This window comes from Polyodon spathula, unplaced genomic scaffold, assembly GCF_017654505.1.
Source record: "Polyodon spathula isolate WHYD16114869_AA unplaced genomic scaffold, ASM1765450v1 scaffolds_698, whole genome shotgun sequence".
NCBI lineage: Eukaryota > Metazoa > Chordata > Actinopteri > Acipenseriformes > Polyodontidae > Polyodon > Polyodon spathula.
In genome coordinates, this window is record NW_024472187.1 from 29,974 (window position 1) to 50,000 (window position 20,027).

A 20,027-nucleotide genomic window follows, 5' to 3' on the forward strand; every position below is an offset into this window, starting at 1 on the left:
ACAGCACCAGGAAACCCAGTTTCGTATTATATTTCAGTCACCTGCAGCAATGTCATATACTTACGTGAAGAACAAGCGTGCTCCTTGTGACCCGATCAATGGGTTTGTACAACAAAGCTGTGAAGGACAAGAAAACAAGGCATTAAACAACTAGCCTGTGCAACTTCAAATCGATTCTCCAGACAAACAGAGCCCTGGAAAGATTGATCCCAACGAGATTGCAGCCACGCCGGCTCAACCAGCCTAGACCTGCGGCTGAAGATAAAACGGAAAATGACATCACCTCTCACCATAACAAAAATGACAACCTGCCACTGTGACATGTGTCTGTTAGTGAATTAATGATGAAGAGAAAACAGATCCAAACAGTATAAAAATTCTGCAGTTTGAGGGTTAAAATAGTGCAGTGTGACTTCTCACGAGCATCCCCAGTAAAGCTTACTTAGGAGTGTTGGAGCTTTGTGTGTGTCAGCGTCACTAACATGACCTTGAAATTACATTAGTAACACATAAGTCCCCGTCCAGACTGTAAATGAATACTCTGTGTCATGAAATACCTGAATCCAAAATGTGTGACCCTGTGTCTTGCTGATTTTCTTTGGACGTTACCTATCTGTGTGCTAGGAGGCTGTGTGGTCCAGTGGTTAAAGAAAACGGCTTGTAACCAGGAGGTCTCCGGTTCAAATCCCGGCTCAAACACTGACTGTGTGACCCTGAGCAAGTCACTGAACCTCCTTGTGTCTTTCGGGCGAGATGTTGTAAGTGACTCTGCAGCTGATGCATAGTTCACACACCCTAGTCTCTGTAAGCAGCCTTGGATAAAGGCGTCTGCCAAATAAATAAATAACAATATAGTGCCAATTATGCTTAGCTCCTCAGATATGAGTAAAACAGAAACCAAGGTTGTATGCAAATAATATTTGCTCCGATCTATCCTTGCACCTCATATCACCAGCCTGTCTCTCTCTCATGTACTCACTCTTCATGGTTGAATACCAGTTACAGGACCAGTGGTTTCTAACTCCATTTAATAAAGCACTAACAGTCACATTTATAATGCAGGTGCACGCTACTTGTATTAATATGCATGCCAGCAGCAAGGTCAATCCAAAATGTGTGCAATCATATTAATCTGACAGTTAAACAGCTTTTTCTTAATCATAATTTAGCAGCACCACAGCCTTGGAAAACTGAGCCGTGCCTTTCCCGAGCGCAGAAACCTGCATAAGAAGCAATGCACAAGGATGTCAAAAAATTAAATTCAAATGCACTCACACCTTTTAGATACATGCAGCGCACAGGCATAACCATCACGACCCCCGAGGATATGTGATGGATTTTCAAACTTTCTGTTGCTACAAAGCCCCACGTCAGATTATAAAACAACTCAAAAATCGCTGTATGGGAATTCTGGCCCCCTTTAAAAACATCAGATCATTCGATTGCTGACAGTTGAATGCATGCTTGTGTAGAAACGTCATGTGTGATGCATCAAATATTTAACATAGCCAATAGCCAACACTGTCCATCAACACCAGGAATCTCTTTTCTAAATATATGCAGCAGGCAGTCAGCATCCTAATGTGCACACACCACCAGACATACCTACATATTTATCAAGCCTCAGAAGCTCTAGTCTGTCATGCATTCTGATTTATATGCACCAGGCCAAGCAGTTTTTAAATCAGTGTGTACACTATGTGGGTGTAGAGGTTTTCTGGAATGTTTCCTCACTCAAACCCTTTACTTACTAAATATCTTGGTGTCCCTGAATAGATAATCATCTCTGCATTGGTAGTAAGTGGATCATATTTGGGGTACCACAGCACTGTGGGAGAGTCTGTTCATTAAAAACCCTTGTATAAAGAGGAGGTGATTTTCTATGCAGGAACACCAAGCAAGTATTCCGAGTGAGGTTATCCGGCAACAAATTCTCCATCCCCATTGTACTGCTTTCCTAGAGAAAGGAAAACATTTCAGGGTTGCGAGATGTTGTAACAGGGCGAGCAGCCCTGTACAGTGTTTATTTTTAGAACGTGGTCTCCCCTTCCGCCCCTGTGTTATTTTGTGTTTGTATGATGATTTATTTATTTATATTATATATATATATATATATATATATATATATATATATATATATAAATGACGGCGTAGCCGTGCGGTTTGGTTTGTTATTGTTTTGTTTTTGTTTTAGACATGTTCTGGCAGAGGCGAGGTAGTAGCGCATCCTCTGCCAGGAATGATTTAAAACCTCGTGCAGAAGGGGGCCCATCTGTTGCTAAATCGGGAGATGGTCACCTGCATTTAAACCTGCAGCTCTCTGCACTCTGGGTGGGTGTTCAGAAGTGCAGAACGGGAGAGCGAGAGGAGAGAGATTACTTTAAATTGTTAAAGTGGTTTTTGTTTAAAGATTTTATTTATTTTTGTATTTAAAATAAAATGACGCAAGCACCATTCACACCCTACCTTCGGTGCCTGGTGTGTTTTGCTTCCTCATTCTGGCCTGACATTACAGCCATATCCTGTCACAGATGTCATTAAAATATTTTGCATATTTTTAAAGAGGAGACTGTTATCTATTCAGACACACCAGGGTATTTTGTAAGCAAGGGGTCTTATTTATTTTTGTGTCTCTTCTCTTAAACACTTGTTCAGTACCAAGCCTCAATACACTAAATACATCAACGCTGCAATATTTTTGGCACAATATCTGCTTACTAATGGTCATTTATATTAAAAGACCTGTAGGTAGGAGCCAAATATTTTTTCGTTTCCATTCACACCTACAGAATAAATTCCAAAAAGCAAATCCTTCTTTCAATCTTGCCCAGTACGTTGTTCTCAGTTCTAGGGCTTGACAGCACACTGTAATTTCGATTTTATTAAATTATATTTGGACAGCTCTACTCCCAACATGAATTACATATAACAAGATATGTAGGCCAGTGGTGGTGTAAGATCTCAACGATTAGCTTCCAATCATGTAAGTCATTAGGAACAACAGCTAGTTGGTTAATAAGCAGGACATAGGGGCCTGTAGCAAATGTATAAAGTGGGAAATTGGCCCCAGGATGTCAGAAGGTCCAAGGGCAGGCCTATAAGTTAATTACAAAGGCCTCCACCATTCACTGCAGTGCACTAGAGGCAAGATGTGTGGAATCCCTTTTTTTAGCTCTGTGAACTTTAAACTGGCAAAATATACAGTACGAGCAGATCAGCTCAGCTTCTGAAGATGCTTTTCAAGATTGTTTTTATTGGAAGGAAGGCGAGCCACATCTCTCCTTTCTCTGCGGACATTTCCGTTTCTCATCGCAAGCTGTCTGCTCATTAGCACGTTCAGGGGGGGATGGGTAACCCTACACTGCGAGCTTCTACTTGACAGTTCTGTGTGCCGAGGCCGGCGATGATACTGTAGCAGACTGTGACATAATCAAAAGAATTCATAAAACTAAAAAAAAAGGTTTTCAGTGATAAGTAGATGGCTCTTCTCCACATGGAAATTGAAGACCTGTTCTGCTGAGCTGTGCAATTTCTTATTGAAATAACAATACCTCTTTAAGGGTGCTCTGAAGGTCACTTTGAGTTACATGAAAGAAGGATCTCATTAGCTCTCCCTGTATTGACTCTCTGCACCACTCTCCCTTCCAGTCAATAAGCCCCCTGGAGTTATGACCTCAGAACATTCTGACAATGAGAATTCTTCACAAACAGACATTCAAGGAGACCTCCAGGAGCCAGTGTAGACCAACACATCCCTCCTTTGAACAGCAGTTAATGAGAATGCAGAAAATTAAGTCAGGGTCCAATTCATTAAAATAGCACATAAAAAAAATATCTGCATACCATTCGCTATGCTGTCTTATAAGCTAAATTAAAAATGGTACTCAAAATGGTGACATCGACAGTAGTTTCCATAGTGTGGTTTTGAAACAGACACTCCTCCTACAACAGTTAGTTCATAGAGGCATAACAGTGACAAGGAAGTTGCTATATCTGAAGTCCCACAATCTCACAGAATCCCTGGTGTCGGTTTTCTTCCATAGACTTTTGCAGTCAGATATGAGAAGGCAGTTAGTTTAATGGCATGCATTTGATTTGAAGGCACCTTAAATATCATTTAGGAGTGAAAGAAAAATATGGTATAATCACAGAAAGTGTGATACGTTTTTACTAAACCAATGAATTCATGCCTTAAATTATAGGGACCAGTGTGACTTCTACATTGACATTTTGAAGGATTTTCTTTTAAAATCTGTTGATTTATGCAAAACGATATATTAGGTGATGCAGAATGCATTCCTTTGTACAAGTAAAAGAGTATAAATGTCTTTTTTTTTTTTTCTTCAGTCTAGTCAGTGGTGAGGTGGCATGAAAGGGGCGTGACGACTGGTTGTGTGGTCACCTCTGACTGCAATTTTTCTAATCAAAATATAGCAAAGGTACATTTATTTTATTGAGGTTCCATTTCGATTGTGATGTAATTTTCCACATAGGGGTAAAAAAAATCAAAAATACAGTAAACATGTAATTTTCCTGTCCTGTGGGGCTATTCAATAAAACCTCCCAGACTTCATGAACACCCACCACTGCTTTAGTAAAAATGGCAAAAACCCATGTAAGCATTTAATAAGCCCTTTATTTAGACATAAACACCAGACCACATGCCTCCCACAAAGAATATGCAAAACGAATCCTGATTGAGCACCCAGCATTACAAAATGAAAAGCTTTCCCTTCATTTTAAAAATCCCCAGTCTGTAGGAGGAACAGCTCTAGTTTAGACTAAAAAGTCCTTTGTGATCCTACCCCTGTACTGTCTGGGTGAGGTGAAACAATGGCATTACTAACTAAACTTCCAGCTAGTAAAATGACAGGCTCTGCCCAGCACATAATAGTTATTTTGAAATCCACACCCTATGAAAATTACAGACTGAACACTGATTAGTTTTCTAATATCATAAATAAAGGTTTTTGGAGAACATCCAGTCAGATATGCTGCAAGCGGGAACTTCCCTGTCTTTCAAAACTTATGTACAAAAACAACTCGTCACAGTCTCCATCCCATTAAGCAAGACTGCTGGCAAGCAGGGCAGTACGAAAATACAAAACACCACGTACTGGCAAGAGGAACATGAATCCACTTCTAATCTAGAACAATTGAAATCTGTTGGTGGCACAGTGCACGGCAATCCCGTGGTTGACCACTCTTGAAAGAAAGAGCAGGAAGCTGCTCTGGGTTGTGGTTGATCACACCTGGGGTTCCATCTCATTCCTGATGCTGATCCATTTCATAGGGCATTTCAGGTTTTAAAGAACCTCTTTAGACAGCTTCCACCCTGATTAAAATCACAGCCCAGGCATGCATATCACAGGACAATTAGAATCAGAATGATCATTCATGCAATTCTAAATACCGGATCTATGATGACACTGGAATGAAGATGTGAAACATGTGGCCAATTTTATCATATCTTTTTGGAGATAAGTTTTTCTTCACCTGTCTGTAATAATAATAATAATAATAATAATAATAATAATAATAATAAGACCATTACACACAAACTGAGAAGAGCAGAATATTCTTAACAAAACCATCTCTAAAAGCATTCAAAGCCAGATGCAATAGTACTGAAGAATTGATACAAAAACTATATACAAAAATGATAAAAGACTAGTCGGTTTAAAACTTTAAAAGAATACAGCCGCTTGAATTTAAAAAGAACAGGATTGAAAGTCATTCAAGCATCAAATAAAAGCTGAGAGATGGTTACCAAAAGAAAAAAATGCATAAATAAATCTACAGTGCTCTCTCTGCAGTCAAATCTTAACAAATACAAGAAAAGAAAGAAAAGCAAAACAATACCGTCCGTTTCAGAAAAATCAAAAGGCTTGTTCATTTTACCGTAGGTGCAGTTACAACAGAGCCTCAGGATCAGTAGCATTTCCATGTCAATCACCCCTCCGCTGATACAGCCATCTCTCCTAGCCCTCTACTTTCCATAACCAGCTACATTCACAGGCTGGATCGGAACATCAACCACCTCAGCCAAGCACTGCACACACAAACAGAGGGGAGGGGGGCAGGGCTGGCGTCTCAGAGGAATACCCATCTACTGAGCTGCTAGCAGCGCTGTGCCTTCTGCAAAGTGTATTTCTGCCTCAATCCCCTTTTCTGGCTGCTTGGGGCTCAGATTAAATAAACAGGCTAGAAAAGGCAGTGGTGTCTGTGGGGGTCTTACCTTCCATTGTGACTGAGGTGGTGCAGTCCTTAGAATCCTTAGGGCCCTTTACTTTGAGGTTCTGTGATAGAAAAAAAAGACCATTGTACTATTGTTTTAAAAAAATCATGTTATATTAGTGTTGTGTTATTATATTAACAGATTATTAAAATGCACTGAGGTTCAGCAATTGCATTTAAACACAATACACCCCCCCCCCCCCCCCCCCATAATGCACCACCCATCATTGCAGATACTGCTTCCTTACTGAGACATTCCCCAGATAAAGAACCCATGGTGATGTCATTCAAGTTCTCTTTTCTTTTACTGTACATGCATTTAAAAAAATGTTACATTCTGATGCCGAAAAGAGGCAGTATGTCGACTTTATTTTATATACGATTTCTTATAAAACATTGATGAATTATTAATACTGTAAATATTTGCACAATTTTTGGAGCTGATCCTGTGTTTAAGTTGTTGTGTTGAGATAAGTTCAGGAAGCTGAACACCAACTATGAGCCGATTAGTCTTGCTTTATATCTCCAGATCTACATTGTTTCAACAGTGTTATTCTACAGAGGAAAGCTCACTGCAGACGGAATGGGAGAATCCCTTTTTACACACAGCACAGCCATGCAGCTTAACCGTTTCCTTCCTGCAGTTGGCAAAGCTCTCTACAAAGATAAAGTCATTACTTCACTCTCTCACACACACACACACACACACACACACACACACACACACCGAGTGATTAGTGATTGTCTGGTATTAGTTAGTGCTGTGACTTTGCTGGTGTATTTTCCTTTCACAAAATGAGTACAAAACACTATGAAATAGGGAGCCTGATTAAAAGCATGCTTTGAAATGTGAATAAAGAAGATTGTTTACCTTTTTTACTGCTCTTTTGTATTTTTTATACTGTGAATAACGTTTGTTATTGTGGGATCTAACAGTTGTGGAAATCTCCCTGTCCTGTGGTGCTATTCAATAAAATCTACCAGACTTTCTGAACACAAAAACCCATGTAAGCGTTTAATAATCCCTTTATTTAGACATAAACACCAGACCACCTGCCTCCCCCACCCAAAAACAACCTTTATGGACACCGGCCTCAAAAACTGTGAACAGGAAGAGAGGACACACAACCAACCTAATACATTTAAACAGAATCTTTGTCAACTGAAATGTCTTTGTGTCTGTATCTGGATGAAAATAAATAACAATATTTTGAATTAAATCAGGTGTCCGGAGACTAACAATGCCCTACAGCGATTTCCACCTCCCTGTTTGCTTACCTCTGAAATCTTCTGAAACTGATTGTTTGCCTGGCTACATTTCTCAGCTGTCTCCACGGCAACTTTGTAGTTATCCACAAATGCTTTGTACACACCAAGCTGGCTGGCCTGATTAAAAAAAAAAAAGGACAACATAAAATATTGAATCAGACGGGATGAAACATGCAGCTGTGGGGTGATGCACAGCATACAGTACTCTTTGGTTAACAATGCGACTGAGTGGTGTGCTTTAATCAAATCTAATTTGCACTTCCAAGCTGCTATTTCTCATTCATACCCAACTATGGAAGTAAAGCAGAGTAAGCTCATTCATTGTTAGATCAGGGATGTGCAACCGGAGGCCTATGAGAACATATGGGATAAACAGGTTGGATAACTTAAAACCAAAAACAGAAGTTCAATGTGCATAATCCGTCTGATCTCAAAACTCATGATGTTTGCATTGTTTAAGGATAGAAAATGTGTTTTTTTTTTTTTTACCCCACTAAAAAGCACGCCCGACGTCCAAGCAGGTGGTTTAAGAACACAAAGACTGAATTAATCTTAAATGCAAGGAAGGAAGTACAAAGAACAAGTTAAGGGGAATACCATGGCTTGATTCTCTGGCTACTGTGATGTTAATTATCAAGCTTACATCCCTTCTGCAGCTGTAATAAAAAGTGACCTTTTTTTTTTTTTTTTTTTTAAACTGCTTATTTTGTGATGAAACTCAAAACTCAATGTTTTAGGAGAAAAGCAGAAGGAGGAATTCGAGAGGCACCGTTCAGCCTCTTTGTCTCAGCTTCTGTATGGAATTATACACAATTCCAGACCCAGCTGAACCTGAAGGACATTGTACTGGCACTGTGCAGCAGTGCTTGCATGCTGCTATACTGGGTATGACGTATGAAACATGCAGACACATGCAGGGATACAGGCAAGGCAGCCAAAACTTGACAGCAACCACGAATCCATTACAGGACACTGAAGACGCCTCATACTATACATGCAGCTTGAGTGGAGTGAGGATTTCTTACAAATCTCAAACAAAAGGTACCTCCACTACACAACATGTATACTGAAGATCACATTCTGCTATTTAATGTTGCCATAATGTCAAGCTTCACTACCATTTTTAGGCCCAATACACTTCAGGTTCATGTTTTAACTAAACCAAATAACCCTGCTTATCAGTTTTATGAACTGACATCCTCTATACGGAAATAGACTAGAGTAGCTTGTCTAAGAGATGAAGACTCAGTTCTTTTCATAATGAGAAACACAGCGATTAGCAACGGGCTCCATCAGCAAACATGGGCCCTGTTGTTAAAACACAACACTATCCTTTGCATTGGACATTAACCTGATTCTCAATCTTCATGGTGCTAGATATTATACAGGCTCCCAATTAAGTTCTTGCACAAAACAATTTGCTCACTATTTTAGTTCAGTTGTTTGTGCCAGGGTTCAAGCTACAGGCTTTATCAAAACGGGATTCAGCACCATTTAGCTCAACCAGGCAATTATGTTTGCAAGTAACACCCGTACTTTGATGGCTCCCCTAAGACAGCAGACGTGATTAGTATTTGTGACGTTTGCGGTTCCCTAGCAACCTCTCTGCTCAGATCTAAACTAATAAGAGAACAAGAAGAGAAATTGCACGCCTGACTTCATTACACTGTAGAAACACAGCTATCTGTTTGTAAAAGACCCAAGGACTGTACAATATTCGTGATGCGCTCAAACACACCAGACAAATACAACTTATAATAAATAAATAAATAAATAAATAAATAAATATATAAGTTCAGTTGCAGGTTCTAACACTCCCCAGATTCTTACTGCATGGATGGAAATAAGACTCCTATTGCACAGCAGTTCCAAGTTTTAGTACGAGCTTGATCAGCCCCGGTGTATAGACAGCAAGCCCCGGTGTATAGACAGCTTTCAAATGGGAGTCTTAATTCCATCCCTGTTATTGCCACAGGTTATTCATTTTAAAGCATGGTTTAAATGGGATAATCGAATCAATGTCATTTTAATTATTTTGCTGCATCAATATGATCCCCGCTCTTTGTGAGATATAAACTGGGAGATACAAACCATGTATGCTTGTTGCATACATGCATGCAACAAACACAAAGATGACCTCCTACTGAAGCCCTATTACAAGCTCTCTTTGCAATGCCATCATTGATTCCAGCTTCCCCCACATCCAACCCAACGCTTTATCAATAAGACGACTGCACTCAATCTATGACCCTTACTAATGAAGTTATCCTGACAAAGCAGAATCGCATTGAACATGGTGCATACCCAGCTCCTGCTGCACATTAATTCATTGCCAAGCATGTTTTGAGCCTAAAACTGCAATAGTTTCAACACTGACCTGATGCTTCACTGTATGAATGTTAAGAATGTGCTCCTTTACAGTGGAAGGCTACACATTTAGTAAGCAGCCCCAATCGCTTTTATGAATTGAATTACTTTACAATTCATTCATTTACTGTGTTTGTCTGGTTTTTTAAAGAAGAAATGCTGCTATCTTGGCTGTTTGGATTTTCTATGCATCATACAAAGCGCTTCCCAGCACAGACCTTTGCAAGGAAAATGGCAATTCTGCCAGCTGGAAAATGGCATTTAAGGGGTTGTGAACAGTTTTATTTCTTCTCAGTCCCCATTTCCAGTCTCTCTAGTGGCAGCAGAGGATTGTGAATTAGTCAGGCTGCGCTCGCTGATCTGTCACTGTATTAGCAGGAAGAGATTCTGCTATGGCTGCTGCAGTCGCTACATCTTTACGCAGGGGAATGAGAATGGTTTGCGCTCCGACAGCAGGGCCGTGCCAGGGATATTAAGCAGCGCTTCATTCAGCTCGAGTGGAGGAAGGAGCCAGAGTTTTGATTTGCTTCTCTGTAAGTTATTCACAGCAACTCACACCACACAAAACTGCTCAGCAGGGCTGTCAAAACATTACCTCTGCTGGGAAAATATTTATCAGCTCTACCCTGTTTAGAAAAGAGGATCTAGATAAACAGCAAGGCCGAACCCAAGCAGAGAAAATGCTCAACTGTTTTCAACCAGAGGGTTTAACAACCCAAAGTTCACACCACTCTCACTACTACCATTACGTCGCCAATGATTTTACCCCAGTTTTCTCCCCAATTTGGAATCACTAATTGTATTTTTATTAATCCCGGTTCACCGCTGCAACCCCCTGGCGACTCGGGGAACGGTGGCTGACACGTGCGTCCTCCGAAATGTGTCCCTGCCTAGTCATATTTTTTCACAGACATCAGACCTATAGCGCCGGAGGACAAAACAGATCTGAATGGCTCCATCGCAGCTGCGCAGGCGCCCTGAACCGCGGATTTCCCTGCCGACCTAACCCTCCCTACCCAGGCGGCCATGGTCGGCAATGACATAGCCTGGATTTTAACGCGCGATCTCCAGGCTATAGGGCGCATCCTGCACTCCATGCAGAGCGCCTTTATTGGATGCGCCACTCAGGAACCCCAGCTTCACTGTATAAACCAATCTAGACATGGAATGGCAGCAGCACTGAAACTCAAAAGAACGAATTTGAATGCATGATCTTCACAGATGCCACTACATTCAAAGCAACAGTAATGAATCCCAATACAATCTGCAGCTGTGTTGCGTAGAATACTGTTCTTTTACTAATGTATAGCATGAGAATTTTACTTCTTTGAATTTATTTGAAATGCACACATTGGTTGTATTTGCATTTCAATCAGAGTTATGATTGCATTAATTTTAGTATGGAAATTGATTTGTAAATTGCTTGTATTGATCTGGTGAATTGCATGAATGAGCCACATGAAATGTCTGAAAATTTGCAACATCCTTCTGCTGCATTTGTGAAAACAATTTTAAACACAAAATACATAAGGCTGTCTAGGATAAATGTGATGTGTGCTAACGGTAAAATGTAAAACACATGGAAATGTTTGTTAGAGAGACATTACAATGCCACTGTACAATGCCACAGCTTTTGAGCAACTAATCTTGACATGCACGACGCAAGATCTGTGGATGTAATGAACTGAAAAGTGGTGTTTCGTTGCAGGTGTGTCTTTCATGCTGATTAACTTGTGCATCAGAGGTTTAGGGGAGGAGAGGCTTTAACATGGAAAGAAAAGCCAGCAATGAAAGAGTGGTCAAACACTGTGGTCTGAGAAGCGAGCAACAACAATACAAAGTCAGTCTGCAAAGCCTTCATCAAAGGTTGAATAGCCGTGCATGTCACTGGAAACGTGCGATCTTCTTGTTTGCGGTCTGTATAATTTAGCATCTTCCAAGACTGACGGCTAGTTTCACAGACCCAGATTAGCACTAGTCTTGTACTACCCTGCCTAAGGTAATATTAGGTAGTCAGAGACTAGTGCTAATCATTGTCTTTGAAACCAGTCTTTAGGGTTTAACTACTCCTTTTTAGCGGAGACTATGATAATCATTCTCCTTTAACATTCACCGTCACTGGAAAGCGCTGCTTTGCTTGACAGAAACAAATCTTTTTTTTTTTTTTTAAAGTCTAACCTAAAAGTTAATTAAGCACCACTGCACAGATTAATAAACCAGGGGTATGGGATCTTTCAGCTTACTGCATATAGGCCAGTTTGAGATGAGATGCCTATACAATATAAATCTGCTGTAATTGAGATAAGTGAAGCAAAGACACTCAGCAGCTTACCAGCTTTTGAAAGAGGTGTCCCACGGTCAGATTGTTGTCCCACTGCTGAATATTAGGATAGAGGTTGTCGTAAAATTCCTTGTGTATCTCAAAAATGTCCTGGATTTTGTAAAAGATTGTCTCTATCTGTTGAATGGTCAAAACGGGCTGAGATGTTGTGGCAGTCGCCTTCAGGGGTCTCATCGGCTGAAAAGAAATGGAAAAACTGGAGTTAGTTTCTTATTCAAAACAAAAAAAAAGTATATGGAACAATATTGTTTTTCATAAAATACACACAGAAATGTCTACGGTAACTAAGCTTGGTATCTATAAGAGAGCTACTGGTATCAGAATTTCGAAGTCAGTTAGCTGTGAAGCCGCACTGTGGTCTCTACAATAGCCTATCATTTGCAAAAGATCAAGTCCCATGTGACCAAAACAGAAGCCTTATTATTGAATCTTATAGGGCAGTATATAGAAAATTGCGAGTTGATAGCGGGAAATACAGACATGTAATAACTGTCAATAGGCAATCCATTGAGAACATTTTGTTATTCAAAAAAGAAGCAGCAAAATGACTTCACTACGGCTCTCAAATACAACCAAAAACACGAATGTGCATATTTATAAACAGCAACATATACACTGAGGAAACTATCATTAAAAACTAGGAAGACTTCTTTATTCATTAGATGTTTAGAATCCTAACCACGAGACAAACACAAATGGAAAGCATGTGTTAATGAGTAAGATAGCTGCTACCTCCAAATTGGGCACCAGGGCTATTAATGTTCAATTAATGTTCATATTTGCTTAGTCGGTGCATCTCAGGAGTTGACAAGGACTAGAGATTTGGCCATGTAGGTCTGGCTTAAAGCTGTCCCAAACCAGTTTAAAAAAACATAACATTTTCTAAAAGCTTTGTAAATTTACAAGCTGAAAAATACTATCTGGAAAATGGACTGTGCTGCTGCTTTAAATGTTTCTCTCCTTTTTCAACAGTGGGAACGATACCAAAGCATGTACACACGCACGCACACGCACACACACACACACAGGCACGGATAGACCACACAGTTCCAAATCGCTTCTGACCTCGAATCACATGTGCTACTTGCTGAGCCAAACACAGTGACATGGTCTCAATGTAAGAAAAGCACCTTTGGATATTCTTGCTTGCATCAAAAAAAAAAAGCCTTTACAGTATTCAGCTGACCCAACTCAAGATCTCAACCACAGCACAACACGATACTAAAGGCTAAGGTGTTTATTCAATAAATCTAAATCCCACTGTTGTTTAAATCAATATAACCCCCTCCCTTCCATACAAGAAGGAATTACACTAAAATAGACTCACATGCACAGTTACTGTAGATGTTTGGTTTGCATAATCTACACAAAGGGACATGTTTTTTTTTAATAATCTAAAAAAAAGTGGCAAGATTCTCGCTTCTTCAAATTTCTGTCTTTCCTCGCCTTTTTAATTCCGCTTCTAGAACACGCGTCTGAGAGCTCCGCCAGCCTTCCTTACCCCCGTTGAGCGGCAGCACAACCCAGCATGGAGGTGCACTCAGGGGCACTGGCTCCTGCACGCTTCCTCCTAGTCACAGACTGCCAGGTCCTGTAATTCATCAGCTGCAAACACTACTATCTATCTGGTGTCACCGATCCAGACTGCAAAAGGGAACCAGATCCTCTCCTGGCTCAATCCTTTCTGCTGTACGCTACGCCCTGCCATTCTGTCACAGAGACAGACATTGACCTTGTAACCCAAGGCAGGCGAGGGAAGGTCACATGTGTTAAGAAACAGCTCTAAATCAACCCCAGTTTTAATGCAACAAAGAATTGACGATTTCAATGCAAGGGCACATTTTTTAATGCAAACAGTGCTTCATCTAAATAACACTTGTGTGTTTCACCCCCTCTGTTCATTGTCATCCTATTTTCCCAAGCAGCATGCGATCCATGTTGATTGAGATTAAATATTTTAACACTGAGGAGTGTGTTGACAACAAGACCAAGACACTGAGCGGGTGTTGTTATTTTTCTTTCCTAAACGTATTCTTATTAACCATAACAATTCTGCATTGTCATTGAAAGTTAGTTTGTTAATTAATGAACTTCTAACAGTGCATTCAATACAGCTACATGACTGAATGAGGATCTAGATCACTAATCATTATGATATGGCCATTTGTGTACCATCTCTAACACTATATGCTAGATTCTTTACTATTGCCTTTCTACATTAATATCTCTCTTACTCCTCCTATCATAACACTGGAATTATCCTTTAATGACAGAATGAATGAAAAAAGGTCCTGTTTGTTATCTCTCGAGTCACCAGCCACTGCACCACACAACCCAGTGCAACCTGAGTTTCCACTTCACCAGCGAAGATGCTGGAATCACAGCAGCAGGGCAGCGCGAGTATAATAGGATGATACAATTGATGACAAATGCGTTTCATGTGCTCTGTTTAAATGCCTCGGTGTTATTGTATTTTCAGATGGACAAGCAACCCCATCTCCCGGGAACAGCCCAGAGGTCACACGTGTCTTTTCATCATTTCTATTGGAAGCAAGATAAATCAGCTGCAGGTTTGGCCCACTCTTCCCAACTGCTGAAAGCTAACTATTAATAATTTGGCAGTTCCTACTGTATTATATATAAAAAATACAATACCGTAGGGTTAAAATATACCGTAGGTGCATTAAAATAACAAAAACATACATGAAATAGTTTACTACCATGCCTGAAAACCCCCAAGCCAGATCAATGAAAGCAAACGTTCATTAACTCTCCGTGAGCTGCAAGTGAGTATGGAACTAGGACTGCTCTTGCACTTCATGACAAAATAAATATAAAGGTGTTGTTCGTTTTTTTACAGGAACAGACTCAGATAAGGACGCCCATTAAATCACATACACATTCCTGGTAAGGAAATGTCCCCTTTGCTATTGCATAGCCTAATTTCCAAATATTTATCCACTGTTTTAACAGGAAGGGTTTTGCTACTGATCTTATGCGAGAGCTATGTATTAAGCAAACAGATTTTCAGCTTGAAATAAAAAACAGTTTTCTCTTCTAGAAGCTCAGTAACCTCGTCAGAAAAAGAGTTTATTTTTAGACGCAGCCTGGGCAGTCATTGGTAAAGTGCAGAGAACAAGAACACAGACAATGAAGATGTGAAACTGGAATTATACTGTGGAAACAAAAACTGCAAAGAAAATGATGCAGGTCATTCTACAAAGACCATGGCTTGAATTTAGACTTTACCAGGTACAGAAACTTAAAAACTCAATATATTATAATTAATATATACATATACATATACCTACACACATATATATATATATATATATATATATTTCTTTTTTTGCACATCACACACAAATATCAAGCCCCTTACAATTCCAATTAATTCACCTTGCAAAATGTAACAAGATGCAATCTACGGACTATCTGTGTACTATTACAAAAATCTAACTAAGTTTTGTATTGCAATTTGAAACTGAGACCTCACCTCTGAAGCTTTTATATAATAAAACAGGATAAATGATGAATAAACAGTTGACAAAACTGAATAAAATGTTTAAACAAAAAAAAAAAAAAAAAAACACACACACACACACATGATATTATTTCTTACTTGGCTCCAGGTTCACAGTACGACACGGTATTTGAGCCGTTTCAGAAAGCCCTACACATTAAACCGGAAAGGCTGTTTTGTGGTCATGCGTTTCTCTGAGTTCTGGGGGGTTGTTTCTGCTTTAGAAAAAAGTCAGCTCTCTGATCTCATGCACATTTTGTGTGCCTCTAGTTACAATGCAAGGGGCTTCCAGGTGCATACCACAGACAGCATTGGTCAGGGGGGCAGTCACACACTGAACATTAGAAAATCCCCTAATTTACTGGTCTGCCGTTTATGGTAATGCATGTGGTCATGGGTCATGTATGACATATATACTGCGAGTTGTGCAAGAGTTGTGTTCAATTGTTTAGCAACAATCATGGGAAAGCAGAAGACGCAACATAATGTGACAAGCGACAGTGCCATAAATCAAAAGGCACTGCAATTTCCACAATGCACCTGGAGCCATGTGGTCCCATCCAACGTTAAAGTTATGCCCTAAATGTTTTATCAAATGAGTGTATTGGTGCTGATGTCATTGTAACAACACAGACAGGATACAGAGACGGGAAGCACTGTATTTGTATAATAGAGGCTTTTAGACCCACAGTATTACCTTATTATAAGCTGAAGCATCTTTTGCTCTGTAGACTCTGCTAGGGAATTAAAAAAAGAGTTGTCGTTCATGCAAAATGAGGTTTGACAGGCAAGTCACTTGTCTGTCGCCTGCTATACAGCTCAGTGGAATAGTATTGAACAGTCTTAGAGAGCCTGTCTACCCTGTAGTAAACAAGGAGGACTAAACAATTAGACTGATATATCTACATAGAAAACGATTTGCATGGTATCTCTGCATGGCCATAAATGCAAAACTAATTTAAAAAATATATTTAGTTTTACCCCACCTACTGCAAATATGTTTTTCATTGATCCACGCATTGGCTAAACAAAGTCTCTTACTGGAGGGTACAGCTGTCTGCCCAGTAGTTAGAATAGCATTTTGAAACACTGGTACTGCCGTTCCTGAGCCATGCTTTTCTGAATGTGTAAGTACTGTACAGTTCAGGAGTACACTGTGTTACATTTCACAATGACAGGTCACTATCTTTGACCTTGTGGAATCCTGGGGAGGGTGTGCAAATTCTTCAGCCTGTATAGAGGAAAACACAACAATTACTTCAGGAGTACTCTGTACAAAAGACTGAAGCAGAGGCATTACCAAGAGCAAGGCTTCCAGCTGGTTGATGTAAATCTCTTCACTGGCTAGGAACCCAGACAGAACCAGCTTTCTCATCTCCAGACCCTTTTCTGTGTAGGCGTCCCCCTGAAACAAAAAGAACAATGGTTTCAATGTTTGTTTGTTTTTTCGCATGTTGTATGGGATTCACTGTAACCCTCATCAGCTGTTAATAGTTATTACAGCAGGTGATTGACATCTTGTAATGCCCAACCTCACGTGCCATAGGTTTGGCAGCACATTCACTTCAATGACTGATTGACCGCAGTGCATTTTAGCATGTTTTGTATAAACTACTTTGCTGCAAGTTCTTCCCTATAGCCTTGTGAACTACATAACTGCTGAAGGAGCGGTCTGAGTGAAGATTCCGTGATTTTAATAATAGAAGTGTCCTTTTAAAACGGCAGAAAAAAACTACATATTTTCACTGAGGACCACAGGTTTAGATTCCTTACAATAGTGCTACAGCATGTGGGGTACACTGTCTGGAATGGAGCCACACAAAATACGATTCAAATGAAAATACCAGTAAAAGAGCTCCATCTGTGGGTGAACCGATTGCTTTTCAACCAGCAGTTATATAGAAAAGAAGGGAGACCAGGGCCTTTTGAAACTCTCTTAATACTGAGAGCCCATGTTGGAGAGGGTCTAGTCTTATTGCTGCCTGTTTACAGAGTTGCTCAATCTTTGAACAGTATTCGGCAACAGCCATCACAAAAAAATGAATTACTGGTACAGTGTGATAGTAAGGTGCTCAATCATTCGGCTTTGTGTGAGGAGCAAAACAGAAACGAATGAACGGAAGAAAAACAGTGATATGTTCCAAGAACAAACAAAAAAAGAAGAGTGTTATAATGTTGCCATGAATTCTTTATATGAAATGTAACAATATAAAAAGTAAGTATGGGTATAAAGGTAGGAATGTAAAGTGGTTTGCATGTATTAGTGCGCAGCATGTTCACTCAGCAGCATGTTCACTCAGCAGCATGTTCACTCAGCAGCATGTTCACTCAGCAGCATGTTCACTCAGCAGCATGTTCATTCAGCAGCATGTTCATTCAGCAGCATGTTCACTCAGCAGCATGTTCACTCAGCAGCATGTTCACTCAGCAGCATGTTCATTCAGCAGCATGTTCACTCAGCAGCATGTTCACTCAGCAGCATGTTCACTCAGCAGCATGTTCACTCAGCAGCATGTTCACTCAGCAGCATGTTCATTCAGCAGCATGTTCACTCAGCAGCATGTTCACTCAGCAGCATGTTCATTCACACACCCAATAAAGTTACTAAAGCAGAGATATAAAAAAACAAACCAAAAAAAAAACAAAAGACAACAACTCGGACATGTGAGGCCGGGGCTTGTGAGTAGTGCCGAGTTGTTTCTTATTCGTTACAGAATTGTAAATGGCGTTTCACAGTATAATGCTGATGACGATTTGGAGTAAATATCCCAATGTCTGTGAAACACGTAGTTTAAAGATGCAGTAGTATTTCTAACCGCGATATAAAAACACGCAGAACTAATAAAGCTATTAATATTACACTAATAACAAAAACCCATACAGAGCAGTTTTAATCTCTGTTTCCTTCCCAGACAGCCTGTCCCAAAACGCCAGGAGAGGTGGGAGCCAAACTCCACCTCTAAGTGAATGCTGGAGCTGGCATTATATCCAGATCAATCCCTTTCGAAATGCAAAGATGAATATTCAGGATGGAAATGGTGTTTTTGGCTGTATCTTCAGAGCTTGCAGTGACAGAATCATCACACACGTAAACTAGGATCACATCCTCAACCAACAGTGGTTCTTAGACAGGCCTTTTGCAAAATGCAACTGAACGTTCAGAGCAAGCCTTTGTTCTCTTAGCAAAATGAAAATGGTGTGGTCCCTCACCCAAATAAGGCACGTCTACAGCACAACAACAGACCATTCCAGTGTCTATACCGTTTCTCATGCCTGGTGTTCTGTATAAAAACACCACTTTTCAAATGATATCATATGTAAATAGAATACATTTAAACAGAAAATCAGTAATATTGGACTTTGTTCTTGTGTTTTTTTTAATGACACAGCACCAAATTCCTAAGGCATATTATGTCTTTGTTTTCTTTGTGAAAAGATTTAGGATTATTCAAATAAGAAGCAATACACTGCAGCAATGTAAAGCATCATCCAGGCCTAATTACTTCACACTGTGTTAACTAGGATCACTCATCCTAATGTAAGTTTCTAATTGGATAGTATATGTTGTTTCTGCATAGACCAGTATTTGCCAAGCTTAAAAAAACAGCTAAATAGGTGGTGAGCCATCGTGCACCGAAACCAGTGCAACGCCAACATGCTTCCCCACAACTCTAGGATTTTATCAGGTGCATTGTGTGCTTGAACAATTAGCAAGTATGATCAAATATAAGCAGAAACAACAATGGACAGCCATGCAGAACACACAAAATAGGGTATTAAACTATATTATATAATTGGATTAAATAATCCCTTTAAATCATAAGGTGACTGTGACAGAACCACCCAGCAGGAACTGAGATAGCAATCCAAGGCATGAAACAGCCATTCCTGGGCCATGGTGTCACAGTAGTTGCTGACGGATATTCCTTTGCTTGTTGATTTACTGTATCAAGCTGGAAATAGTCACAACCTCCACTAACGCGTTTGCCTGTAGGTCACCGCTGAAGCACAGTCCCCCTGAGGCTCACAAAGAGTTTAAAACAAACCTCCGACCGGTTGCCTTGCCACAACAGAGTTTTAATATGTTGATTAAAAAAAAACAACACGCTGACAATTCACACAATTTCAAGTGGCCTGTTCGGGGCAGTACTGTCTGTAGGCTGGGGAGAGTTTCTGCAATTGGAAAACCTGTTCTGCACGGAGGCCTTGAAGCACACGCGTTAGCAACGTTGCCTGTGACAGTCACTGTAGAACGTGAACATGCCTTCAGGGGAGAGGAGGTCAGGCAGG

The 20,027-nt window shown here is 40.1% G+C and overlaps 1 protein-coding gene across 2 annotated transcripts in view; it reads right to left on the reverse strand.

The window, feature by feature from the left end:
* Positions 1–17,205, reverse strand: part of LOC121308450 (active breakpoint cluster region-related protein-like) — a 35,394-nt gene extending 18,189 nt beyond the window's left edge. Inside the window, exons 1-5 of one of the 2 annotated variants that reach the window (XM_041240859.1) lie at positions 17,038–17,205; positions 12,206–12,391; positions 7,516–7,623; positions 6,239–6,299; positions 65–117 (exon numbers count right to left, since the gene is read on the reverse strand). In XM_041240859.1, coding sequence (XP_041096793.1) covers positions 65–117; positions 6,239–6,299; positions 7,516–7,623; positions 12,206–12,391; positions 17,038–17,190 — 561 coding nt within the window. In that variant the 5' untranslated portion in view covers positions 17,191–17,205. Of the gene's footprint in view, positions 1–64; positions 118–6,238; positions 6,300–7,515; positions 7,624–12,205; positions 12,392–16,434; positions 16,522–17,037 lie in introns of those variants that run through there. The other variant, XM_041240860.1, reaches the window with a different exon arrangement.
* Between the last annotated feature and the right edge of the window lie 2,822 nt (positions 17,206–20,027).